General features: G+C 42.8%; 1 protein-coding gene across 1 annotated transcript in view; it reads right to left on the bottom strand.

Moving 5' to 3' along the window:
* LOC147898709 (putative glycosyltransferase) overlaps window positions 1-8,216 on the bottom strand; it is a 47,704-nt gene extending 39,488 nt beyond the window's left edge. The window contains exons 1-6 of the mRNA XM_087379217.1: window positions 8,028-8,216; window positions 7,267-7,377; window positions 7,094-7,178; window positions 4,625-4,684; window positions 4,422-4,487; window positions 193-279 (exon numbers count right to left, since the gene is read on the bottom strand). Of these exons, the coding sequence (XP_087235343.1) occupies window positions 193-279; window positions 4,422-4,487; window positions 4,625-4,684; window positions 7,094-7,178; window positions 7,267-7,377; window positions 8,028-8,167 (549 nt within the window). The 5' untranslated portion in view covers window positions 8,168-8,216. The remainder of the gene's footprint in view (window positions 1-192; window positions 280-4,421; window positions 4,488-4,624; window positions 4,685-7,093; window positions 7,179-7,266; window positions 7,378-8,027) is intronic.
* Between the last annotated feature and the right edge of the window lie 4,934 nt (window positions 8,217-13,150).

The raw sequence follows: 13,150 nt of genomic DNA, 5'->3' as shown, positions 1-13,150 counted from the left end.
CATCTTCCACGGCTTTGAAGCATGATTTAGCTGCGTACTGGAGAGAGGCATAGTATGGCTCAGCTGCATAGCTCCTCTAGACATCATAGCTCCGAGAGACTCTTCGGTGGTCATTTTAGTGCATAGGAGGAAGCATGGGCTGCTCTCCCATCGACTACATTGCAATGTGCACAACCTCTCTGACCTTCTCACAAATTGTTTGCCGATGTGTTGACTTCTCCAGAATGCTTGTTGCGCTCCATATCGCTTGGGTTTTCGATCCCTCTTGATACTTGCAGGCTGCAACAATTAATTGAAGCACATAGCCATGGCACCCATTAATTGTTGGCACTTTGCATGCAAATAATAATCTGTGGACTAATCCTAGTCACTATGGGCATCCCCACCAAGCAAACATGTGCACATAATATAGAACAATTTGTCTGGTCAACAGTCGAAGCGCCTTAATTATGGCCAAGTCTCTCCAACCGAAGTTAACTCTCTTGGCATAAGCCAAGTCTCGTTGACCGAAGTCAACACTCTCTGACCGAAGTCAGCTCCGTGGTTCTTTGGTTAACCATAGTTAACCATCTTGGTAGAAGTCAAGTCTTCCTAACCAAGGTTAGGCTTACTTAACCGGAGTTAAGTACCTTTGACCAGTCAATACTTTGACCAATAAAAGATAACTTTTTGAGCATAATTAAATAAATGAAGAACTCTTTAATTATGATCAAATAAATGACCAACTGAAACTTTGACTTGGAGTATTTACAACTTGGTGACAGTTGATTTGTTTCATGTTGATATGTCAATGTTAGAAAAGACCTAATAGAGAGTACGCATAGTGGAAGACTTATAGTAATGCCCAGAAGCTCACACAATGTGGTGTGGGGTGTGGAATCACAGACTTCTTTACTTAATGTGCATCACATAGATGTGCGGACTCATCAATAGACAATGAACCAGCCAGATATAGAAGACACCAAAACTTACATATTTCCGTCCAAAACTATGGACACAATACAAAAGAGAGAGATCCAGAGTCCCACCAATGGTGTGGTCCTCTGATCTAACCACAAGGTCCTTCTCCTATCTGCCGGCTATCTCTAGACTCGAGCCCGCGTGCTCCACCTCGAGCTTCTGTAGACTATCCGTCCAAATCCCTTCCACCTTGCTGTCTTTGCACCAGCCTAGGTGGGCAGCACTCTGAGCTAGGTCTGCAGCTCTACAGCTCTCTTGTCTCCTTCTAGATAGAGGCCTACAAGTAGCTGATCTGCTGCACCTAATGCTCCCTGAACTGCTGCTCCAAGTGATGATGTCAGCACCTTGCTGCCCTAGAAGACAGCCAAGGTCCAGCCCTTCCTGGCTAAGTCTACAGCCCTTGTTGCACTCTCTCACCTCCTGTAGAAAGTGGAGGAGAAAACAGCCCACTTTCTTTAAGCAAACAGCTAGATGCAAAGTGTTGGAGTGAAAGAGTGTGGAGAATATCACATAAAGCATAGAAGTCTAGCCACATTCTAAACCTAAAATAAGGTTCCCAATGCTGGCTGATGGCAGTGCCTCAAGACAGGGCAATAAAAATTGTGTACCTCATTGCTCTGCTAAAGCCTGCTTTAACAAACGCCCAACTTTTGGACTGTAAAGTAAGCATATACTTCTAAGAACCTCCCTAAAGGCTTAGTTCCATCTCAATGCTTAATTTCACCTCCTTCAGCCTAGTGTAATTTGTGCGCTCTTACTTCATGGATGACATCATTTGAGCAAGAATGGCTTTTTATGAGAGAATCACAAGTGGGGTTCGTACTGCACAAGGCATGTCTAAGGAGGTGGTTAGCATCATTGGGGTGAAGCAAGGGTACTCACCGTCCCTCACCCTTTTTGAACTCTGCCTTGACGAGTGAGCATCCTTTGTGGACACTTTGGAAGAGGAGAGATTGTCACTAGCATAGACTCTCATACCCATCTTGCTTTGCACAATACACTGTGCCGATCTCAAACACAGAAGAGGGCTTGTTAATGCATCTAGTAGCACTACAGGCATTTGCAATAGCCACCAAAATGAAGGTCAATCTTGATAAAACCAAGATTATGACGTTCAACACTAAAGAAAGCCAACTCCATCATCAGTCATTCATCCTTGGATAAGAGTTGGTTGAGATTGCAGTCCATGGAGGTGCATTTTCTCAAGACCCAAGTTCACTATGAAACCAGCTGTTGAGGGACGTTTGACAAAAGAACATGCTTTCATGGCAAGATTGGCAAGCGGGGCCTTCAATCCCACTTTCAACACCATGAACATAAAATGCCTATTATTTAACTCACTAGTTCAATGGCAGCACATTATGCAAGCACATTTGGGGCAACGGACTTTCAAGAGGATATGTGGGCAAGATTCGAGAGGCAATGGGTCACAATCCTCTTACCGTACCTCATCCAAGGTAAGTCATGCACCCCCCATACATGGTAAGTCATGCACCCCACATGATATCATCTTTTTAGAGTTTTCCTCTTTTGAAATCATAACCTACCTCAACCAGCCTCAACAAAGTGGCCCAACTCGATTGGGTACACAAAGGTTACCTTGAAGGCACTTTCCTTGCCTATGCAGTTAGCAGTAGAGGGGAGCGAGGATTGTTGGTCTCTACAAGCTACTAGATGGTTTTACTCTCAAGGCATGTCCATAGAGCACCTCCCCCACACTAGCACACTCTCAGCACCCCTAAATTACGCTTTATATGCCAAGAGATCCATTAGATCATCAAAGACGACCTATGGTAGATGTACATTCAACAAACATGGTTTACCCCACCATGACCACATGCCACCAACAAATGGCATTCTATAGAAAGCACTCCCTCCAACTAGTTATAGATGGTGAATGCCTTTCAATTTTTCCAGTCTGATTTTCATTAGTTCCTTAGGGATGTGCTACACCCTTTTCATTAGTTCCTTAGGGATGTGCTAGACACCTTTAGGGGGATTTGATCATAGCATGCATTACTAGATGGTTTCATAGGGCTCCTTGTCCTTTTGCAAACATTAGGCTCCCACCCCTCTCTCTCTCTCTCTCTCTCTCTCTCTCTCTCTTACGGCTTTCTTACGGCGACACCTTGGTGTCGCACCCACTACTCCATACTCAGTACTTTTGTTGGAAATGGGAAGGAGGCCGATTGAATTTCATGCACTGATTAGAGTTATGCAATACCTAATAGAGGTGCAGCAAATGCAACCTGATAGGTTGCCTCATAAAGCATGGAATGCCAGCATAAAGCTTCAAAAGAACCACGAAAGTAAGATCATCTGTACAGGATGGGCAACCGACATAAGAAAATGGTTCAGCAGATGGAAAGTGGAAGCATATTTGACCATGCCGCCTGAAAAGACACCCTGCAAGAGTTTCAACTGTCTTTACGGAGCACTTTGCAAACTCACTGGCTGACAAGTGAAAAGAGGGTAAAGCTGGAATATTACCAAAACAACATAAACCCCACATGTTGGTCTACATACATACATGTCCATAGAGACACATGCTCAGCCTTATATTAGCACACCTATCCCCCTTCTATATCGCAGAAACATAGCCAAGTTTCGTACCAGATCTCATACATTTGCAATTGAGAAGGGAGCTTGGATGCATCATCCCAGACATGCTAGAGTCTGTACCCTTTGTGACATGCAGACAGTTGAGACGGAGGCACATGTGGCTCTACACTGCCCCCAATATGCACATATCAGGGAGGACTACCAACAGATACTAGAGGACTCCGCTCAGTTGACATCAGTTCTCTCTATTGCCTCTCTGGCAGCATTGGGATCTTTTGTCACTCGTCTTTTTACCTGGCGTCAGGAACTCATAGACTCCTGACATCTCTCCTTGAGGAGATTTTACATTGTATTGAGCTGGGTTCCATGGGTCATTTTGGCCCCCCGAGGACGTTAATAGACTCTACTTCTACTCTCTCTCTCCCTGCCCTGCCAGCCCCCTCCCTCCCTCCCTCCCCGCCCTACCAGCCCCCTCCTCCCCGCTCTTGCTGCTGCATCGTCTGTTGCCATCCGTGACGGGAGCTGTGAGCGCCATCGAGGTCTCGAAAGCTGCTGTTGCTGCTGTGCCATAGGTCGCCACAGTCCCCTCCGTGGGCTCTTGCATCGCGGCAGCTGCTGCTGCGCCACAGGCCGCCATAGCCCATCATGGGCTCTTGCATCGCCATGCCACAAGTCGTCATAGCCGCCCCCCCCTGTGGGCTCTTGCATCGCGGCAGCTGCTGCTGCGCCACATTCCACCACAGCCCATCGTGGGCTCCTGCATCGCCACGTGGCAAGCGGGCAGCCCCCCTTATGCATACCGCGGGGCTGCTGTCGGCCCCCCGTGATCCAGCCCTGCCTCACCGTGGGCCTGTGCGAACCCCAAAACAGAGAAGGGGGGCTCTCCTAGCCCCACCTACCTCAGCAAAGACCAAGGGCTTACCCCCCAGCCACCATCTCTCAGCTACCCCCAACCTGCCCTGCTCCTACACAGTCAACAAGAAAAGCTCAGCAAACAATCAAGAAATCAAGAAACCACAGGCAAGAGGTACTCACAGGAATTCCACAAGCAACGCAGACCTAAAAAAAGATAAGGAAGGACAGGAAATAGCAACCAACATACCTGAAGATCAATCGAGACAATAAATATGTGAGGAATCCATTCATTTCTGCACTTACATTCCTACAAAACATTGGCAAAATAGTGAACTTGCACCATGCCTACACGAGCATGTGTAGAGGATATTTGGGGGAAACAAGCACTTGACAATGCCATGACAGCCTACACAGCACGGACAACTCCAAACACTACATCCAACATTCTCAACAGCCTTCAAAAGATATGTCTTGCATTGATAGAAAAAATTGACATTTTGGAATCTACAAACGTGGCCCTCCTTGTGGAGAAAGCACATATAGACAAGACACTTGCTGAAGTGAAAAAACATGGGGGTAAAATGCAAGAGGAATGGAGAAAAGAAGAAGGGAAAAAGGAGGAATGGGAGAAAGAAAAAGCTGAATGAATATGTGAAAAAAACAAGCTCCAGGCCAGGATGCATGCTCTTGAAATTGAAGTGCAGCAAACAAAGGACATTAAAGTGTTTCCGGAATGGAATTGCAAAGCAATGGAAGAGATGAAAACAGAAAATGCCACTCTCAAGAAGGAGATTGCAGTCATGCAGGAAACAATGCAAGGCACACACGCTGCGCTTAAACAACAAATCAGCAACGGGGAAGCAAAGATGATGGAATAGAAAAATGTGGTTAAAAAGAAACATTTGTCTAAAAGATGGCATCAATCAGCTCTAGAAACGTCTGAAAAATGTGTCACAAGAAACGTTTCTAGAAACGTTTCTTGTGACACATCTTTCTAGAAACGTTTCAGCTGGTTCTTTGAGCATTGATTCTGCATATTGGATCATTTTTTGGAAGGCTGGTTCTTTGAGCATTTATTCTGCATAGGCTAGAAGAGATCTATGCTGAAGGATGTGTGGAGATGGAGGAGCAAAACAAGGAAAAGAGCCCAATTGAATCTTAATCACTTGAATTTCAATGTGGAAGATTCATGTTCTAAAGGTCGCATTGAGACCCTTGTATGCTTAAAACTATTTATATAAGTAATCCTTTTTTCTTTGGGAAAAATGAATATTTCTCTTGAAAGTATGATCATTGGCTTTCGAGGTCCTTTAAATTTCTCCTATGCCTCACGCACAATTAGTCCCCACCTCGTGAGACTGGAGTGCACTAAGGCCAAAAAGAATAATCTCTCTATTGAACCTCTTTTAGCATCTTTAAGGAACTCTTTGAGAGTGCTTATATCACAGCTTTCCTCAGAGGGGACCGACACAGACGAGGGGTCACTCCGGACAAAGCCCAAAGAGTTTAGAGAGCGAGGAGACCGCGTCTCCCACTACAGCGCGAGACAGCTTGACAGAGCAGATACGAGATATCTTCGTAGCTCACTAGAGAGCCATCACTGTGCCAGGCTTCAATTTCTGATTCTGATTCTGAGTCCCAGCTTCAAGACTGACTTGTTTTCAGTTTTCAGTTTGTACCTGATACTGGATAGATTGATCTGGTCCACTATGCAGTTACAGTTGACTATTTATGTTCATGATTATGATTTTGTTAGCATAGATTAGTACTAAGCAAGGACCCTAGTGCGCCCTTTGCTTCAGTCCATTGAGGCTTGTATAAGTTCGCTTTTCTGTGTACTTTGTCCCATAGGCCCGCGAGAGCTCCCGTGAATTAATACATCTCTCTCTCTCTCTCTCTCTCTCTCTCTCTGTGTCTCTCTCTCTCTCTCTCTCACACACACACACACAGTGACTTTCATTCATGGATCTAGAGTCATCCAGACAACTAGCTGAGGGTGGGGCGGAGACATGGTATGCACGTATATCCACGTGGTTTGCCAGACACGGGGTTCAGATGGACAGGCTCCCTCCCTTTCGGTATAGTATGGATGCACCCCTTGAGTCGATACCGCGAGATGAGATTAACCGCATCATACGGTTAGATCTTCTCCAGCTCCACACATCTCGGACTTAGGGGGAAGATCAGGAGCTCCCCACCAAGACACAGTTCTACCGCGACCATTTCCTGAATGTCTCGGAGGAGGGATTCATCATCAGACCCCCTATATCTCGAGGACAAAAGAGTCTCACATGCACTGAGGATCACCATTGGGCAGATGCGGATTTTATCCCATCAGCTGAGGATTGATATAGGGAGTGCAGCACGTATACCCAGAGATCAGCAGACCTGTACGCTATGCACACTCGGAGTGGTTGAGACGGAGGAACACTTTCTCTGTGCTTGCCCAACCTACTATGAGATCCGGGGGCAATACCACTATCTCTATCAAGATGGGAGTGGCTTCGGCCCACTATCACGATTGATCCACTTCCATGACTAGGTCTGCATTGAACTCTCTCGACTTGAGATGCGCCGACACAAGGAGACCCTGCTATGACAGATCTGAGAGCAACACGAGGCGATCAAACCACAAGATACAGAGGCTAACCAAACATGCTAAACCATGCTAAGCTCACTTACATCAGATATGAAATGAAATCAGTGGAACCCACACCCATTGTACTCCAAAATTTTCCATGACTTCAAATAACGAAAATTTTGAATTTTTCAATAGAATACGATCACCAAGCGAAAGGGACCTTTGTATGTGAAAAAGTTGTTACATTTCATAGTTATTAGCTGCTGGCAAATACGAATTGGAACCATGAAAAATGACTTGCCACTCACCTTCCCAACAAAGTATGCTTCCAACTGCCTGAAAATTTGATCAGACCATCATGTTTTAGCAAGCACAGCTTTCTCCATAATGGGTCTTCGTTGCAAAAAATGTAAAAAACACTGCAAGTGACCATAAGAAATAAGATTAAAATAGCCCATTGTCAAATTACTGGAAACAAAAACAAGCTGAAAACAACTAAGACACAAAAATAGTAGTCATCTCTCAATGGTGTGATTATGCATCAATATATATCCAAGAAAATTCAGGAACAAAATAGAGTAGGAGCAAATCATCAGTTCAGATTAAACCATCAATTCCATTGCGCAAAGTAGGTACTTCCTACTGTAGAACCAAGTCAAGACTAATAAATTATTTGGAGCACAGAAATATAAAATTTAGCATCGTATTACACATGGCCCAACATGCACAGTCTCTACAGCTTCTTTCGGATAAAATGGCGTTAGGGATCCATCAACGTGTGTCTCTGAATTTTTGGCCAGTTTCCTGCAGTGTTTTCGCTGAGATGCAACATGTCGTAAGACGAGTCATGTGGACGTACATATCATGTCATAGAGATTTGAAATGCTACGCTCACTGATACTAGCATCCCAGAAGGAGCATAAAAAATTCGAGTTTAACCATACGATGAATGTACGTGATCAGGATTAGAACTAATTGGCATTCCTCTGCTTAATCTTCATGAGTTACAAGGCGGACTGATGTCCTTGTCAAGTTTAAAAGGGCCAAACGCAGAGGAACACTAACGCACCTGCTGACGCAAGAGAGGATTCCTAAATCTGTAGGTGCCAGAAGCTCTAAGATGTAGCAAATCAGCTCATCAGAGAAGGCCTGAAAGTCGCCCAAGGCGAGGGACCTGCGATCTGAGTGCTCTAATCCGTCCTTCATCATCGAAACATGAATTGGGTCATTCGTAGAAATGCGAAGTAAGATGAGATAAGCGATGGGCAGTGTGCAGAAGTCGTGATGCGCATGCAAAGCTTAAATTCAATCCGGCAATCTTAATATGTTACACGTGCCAGCCACGTGGCAAAAGAGTTTGGCTCAAGACCTCGTCTTGGGCGCTGTTTGGCACTCCAATAGAATAGGTCACCCAAAAAAAACAAAAAAACATGGGACACAATGAGGTATCTAGATTGACCTTGGAGTCCAGACCACAAGCTGCGGTCAGAATGCTCACCTTGGAATCAGATCATTGTTGTCAATGTAGCACCTTGACATATGAGGGAAACATCCCCAAGAGCATTCCTGAAAGTTGGTATTTGGTGTAGTCAATGGTCGCTAGACAACATAGGCATTCTCAATTGTCCATCATGGAGAGATGGATCATTTTTGGAAGGCTAGTTCTTTGAGCATTTATTCTGCAGAGGCTAGAAGAGATCCATGCTGAAGGATGTGTGAAGATGGAGGAACAAAACGAGGAAAAGAGCCCAATTGAATCTTAATCACTTGAATTTCAATGTGGAAGATTCATGTTTTAAAGATCCCATTGAGACCCTAAAACTATTTATATAAGTAATCCTTTTATCTTTGGGGAAAAAAGAATATTTCTCTTGGAAGTATGATCATTGGCTTTTGAGGTCCTTTATATTTCTCCTACACCTCACGTAGAGTTAGTCCCCACCTCGTGAGACTGGAGTGCACTAAGGCCAAAAAGAATAATCTCTCTATTGAACCTCTTTTAGCATCTTTGAGAGACTCTTTTAGAGTGCTTAGTGGAGCATGGGAAAAATAGGGTCGTTTTACATTCCAATCTAGAGCTAAAAGTCATAGTGTATACTTAAGCATACCTTGGTTGTATGTGGAACAAGGCATGCCCTTCAAGAAGCAAGACAATGTGGTTAAAATCTACAAAATGTACGGATATAACATGCCAAGTTTGAGCTTTAAACCATACTCAACACTAGTGCAATTAAGAGACCCGTGTTTCCTCTAAGATGGAAAATTAATCCCCATCCCATTCATCATGAAAGTTTGCCTACACTCATACAATGCACAAAGCATGGACAATGGTAGTCTCTTTATGTGGGACTAAAGCACATCAAAAAGGGGGAAGTGGTGGAATATACTAGTCAAGACATGCATCATAATGTGAAGATCCATGCCTAGAGACACCCCTACATTGTTAAAAGCGTGTTCATCTGTTTAGGTCCATGCCTAAAGACACCCCTACATTGTTAAAAAGGTGTTCATCTGTTTAGGTGCACCTATCAAGGTAACCATGATGAGCAAAATGATAAGCCATCAAGCTCACGATCCAATCAAGTATGTGCAACACATCAAAGTTAGTTCTTGCTACAACAATTGTAACTATGCAACTATCTTGATAATTGGATGTATTTTTCGACCAACTTTAAGCAAACTGACATATTAACAATTTGGACAATAGTTATGGAGACATAGGCACCATCACCTAGCTGGCAATTCCAACTACACATGGAAACTACTCCAACAACATTACAACAAAATACAAACCAAGCGTAAAAGAGGATGGCAATAGAGGACATAATAATCTTTACCAAAGCATGTTTATATGAAGATAACTTTGATAGAAAAACTCTTTTAAATCATGAGATCTTCAATCTCGTTTTATTAAGCTTGAATGCCTTTCTTCTATGAATGGTTGCCATGGGTCTATATGCACGGAGTGGTATTTCATAGGATACACATGGAGTGGTTAAAAGAGTCTTATGATGGACATAAATTAGAGTGAATTCCCTAATTAAAAACTATGAGCACAACTCATAATGGCATAAAGGACCATTAAAGTTTTTTGGGCTCTAGAAGGTAGTCTTTGCTCATTTAGAGCACCTGGCACTTTCTCTTGTAGCAACATGAATGGTCTACAGTACTTACAAAAATGAACTTAAACTGCCAAATGTTATTGTAGATACTAAGTGTTTATTGATCTCAATTGGAGAGAAGCCTCTCCATAGATTTATGGTGAAAAGCTATTATGTCGTATAGTCTAGTAGATTCAATGCAATGTTATCCCACCTAGTCTAGTAGATTCAATGCAATATGGATGCTCGCTCTCTCTCTCTCCTTTCCAACTTACATCTTATAGGAGGTATAATAGGGTATTCAAATAGCCCTCATAGCTCTAAGGGTCCTTGAATTGGAGGTAAGATTTGTCAATCTATTTGTCTCAAGTACTCACTATCTCTACCTTACAAATCACTCATGGAGAGAGGCAAAAATTTAGATGATCATGTCTCCCTAACCATAGATCCATTATAGAAGCTACTGAAACTAAAATCAAGTCTTAAAAAATAGGATTTGGAGGATGAAATATGGCTAGAAGCACTCGGTGAACAACTATGGCTTGGAAATCAGCAAATAGTATTTTCAAACTAAGAGAAATGGTGAAGGTGTGGGAGAGAAGAGTGTGAAGGAGAGGCGAGCAATTTACCATAACTCTAGAATCTTTATACAAATGCATTCGTCTCTATTCTTAAAAAATGAGTTAAAAGGTTATATACATACACCTACGTAGGAAAGCCTATTAGGTAGTTTACACTCGTTCTTTACATGAGGGACTTGCCCATTCCTATTACTCTTGTGTACAGACTACCTCAGTGTAATTTACATCCTCAACAACTAGATAGTTAGGGTAGGAAGGAAGTGCATGCTTAACATTATTACATCAACCTCCTTAAGAGGTCTTCATCACATCAACAACACCTGTAGAAGTAACAACTCCACAGAGCTATTCACACCAATTAGGTCTACCAACCAATAGTAGGCTCCATGTACCTTTGCTAAGAAAACTCCTATTGTACCCTATTTGGAAGGTTTTCACCCTCCATCTTATCAAGCATTGAGTGCCAGACATACTGATGTAATCATCATACAAACACAATGAGATTACATACCCTTGGTATACGTTTGTTTCTTGCTATCCAAACAAGGTAAGTACCTCGCTGAAGTACTCACCTCAAGACACCTACTATAGTTAGTGCCACTCACCAACCCAATTTCATCTTACAGTGGTCTTTGTCTTCCTCATCCTCCATGATAGATATAGCCCCGTCCTTAGCATGCTTTGAGCAACCTATGTTGTCTTCCTCATCTTCCAAGATGCTCGTATTGTTTTACCATTTCTCTATATAGGACATGATCACTATCACACTTGGATCTATGCCCCTATCAAGGTACAACTAGGTGTAATCAGCAAGTATAAGTCACCTTGGCTCATCTCCCTTGACTTTTCCTCTTGCTTCTTCTTTTGATCAACCTTTTTTTTTGGCAATTCTTGCCACATGTGCAAACATATCACAATAATAACATTCCCATTTCTTTGATGCCGTCTAAATTTGCTTGGATAGAAGAAACATAGACACCCTACCTAGTTTCTCCATGTAACAGAACTAAGAATAGACATGGGATATCCAATAGAATAATCTCAAGAATCTAAAAAGTGGGAATGCTTAATCCAACTTTAAAACTTTAGTGTTCATAATAGCAAACTCACAAGCACTAATTTTGGAAAATAGCCAACAATAGAATAGTTCAAAATATCTAAAGTATATTGCACAAAACTAAGCCAATCACTTCTTATAGAATGTCCCCACAAAGATTCTAAAAAGCTATAGCAATGTACTATCTTGGATGCTCTATGCTGAGCACATGTACTTCTACTACTAATGACCTTGCACTCCTCGAGCTGCATGCTCCTTAGTGAGCTTTAATGACCGTATGTAGTGCTAGTTCGTCTGACTACACCCTCCTATATAAGTGTTCTCTCCTATTGGCTACAGTATGTACTTATTGATGATGTTGCACTATGGATGAGGGTTGCCTCAAGACTAAAATATTACCTCTGGATGGGTCCTTTTAAAGGGCTAGAAGTCCAAGCCCTTCCATTGACTAGCCAATCTAGTTTGTGACTCTATTGACTTGGAAAGCTATTATATAGCTGACCTACATGTCTACTAACCTATATTTAACCAACCTATTTTTCTTGGTCCCCACATACCAATCCCGAAATCTTCAAGATTTGGAGCTATCTCCCATATCACTTGAATCTAGAACTAAAATAGGCTCCAAGATCGCTTGGATATGGAACTACTCCCAAATCCAAACTCGAATCCAAACTCACTAGAGTTGGAACCCTCAGATCTAGAACCCTTGGATCCGGATCCCTTGATCTACACCAATACTTAGATCCCTCAAATTCACACTCATACCACGTCCTTGTGCTCTCCTCATATGGGGCTTACAGGTGGGACATTAGACCTCATATTCCAATAGTCGACAATAGTAGTGCCAATAGGACTATCGATAGATCATTTTCATTGCTTTGGATTTGAGAGGTAATTTCATTCTCTATAGGGACGATGAGAGAGTTAGAAAAGCGAGCAAGTGATCACTTACATCGGAGGCATGCCCTCGAATAATGTGTGCTTATGAATGCCTATGTGGAAGGGATGTAGAGGTGCCACAAAACCTCCATAGCATGTGCCAAGAGACATAAGTATGCATCAAATCATCAATCCTTCAGGAATGCACTAGAAAGATATGAAGAATTTGGTGAGATTTTGGTGGTCTAGTTGCTAGAAGCAAAATACAAGGATGACATCCCAAAGAAAAGATAAAGGAGGTAAAGCCACATGATTATGCCATTACAAAGAGATGGAGAACCCAATGATAGTGTCACCCAACCAGTGGAGCATCATGGGCAATGGAAGACCACGCAGTGTCTTTCCCTTGCTAAAGCATGACACATCTACTTTGATGTGTCTAGCAGAGAGCCACACCATAAGGCCATGCCATTATACTTCACTAAGATGTTGTGTTGCATGTGTTTTATGAAAGGAATCCTAGTAGACTTCTCCTCCCATGGGGAAAAATGCACAAAGCCTCAATCAAAGG

Source organism: Dipteris shenzhenensis, chromosome 9 (assembly GCF_047967505.1).
Source record: "Dipteris shenzhenensis isolate YYH24624 ecotype China chromosome 9, Dip_SZ_1.0, whole genome shotgun sequence".
Classification (NCBI taxonomy): domain Eukaryota; kingdom Viridiplantae; phylum Streptophyta; class Polypodiopsida; order Gleicheniales; family Dipteridaceae; genus Dipteris; species Dipteris shenzhenensis.
Note: the sequence above shows the minus strand (reverse complement) of the source record. Positions and strands in the feature narration are given on the sequence as shown.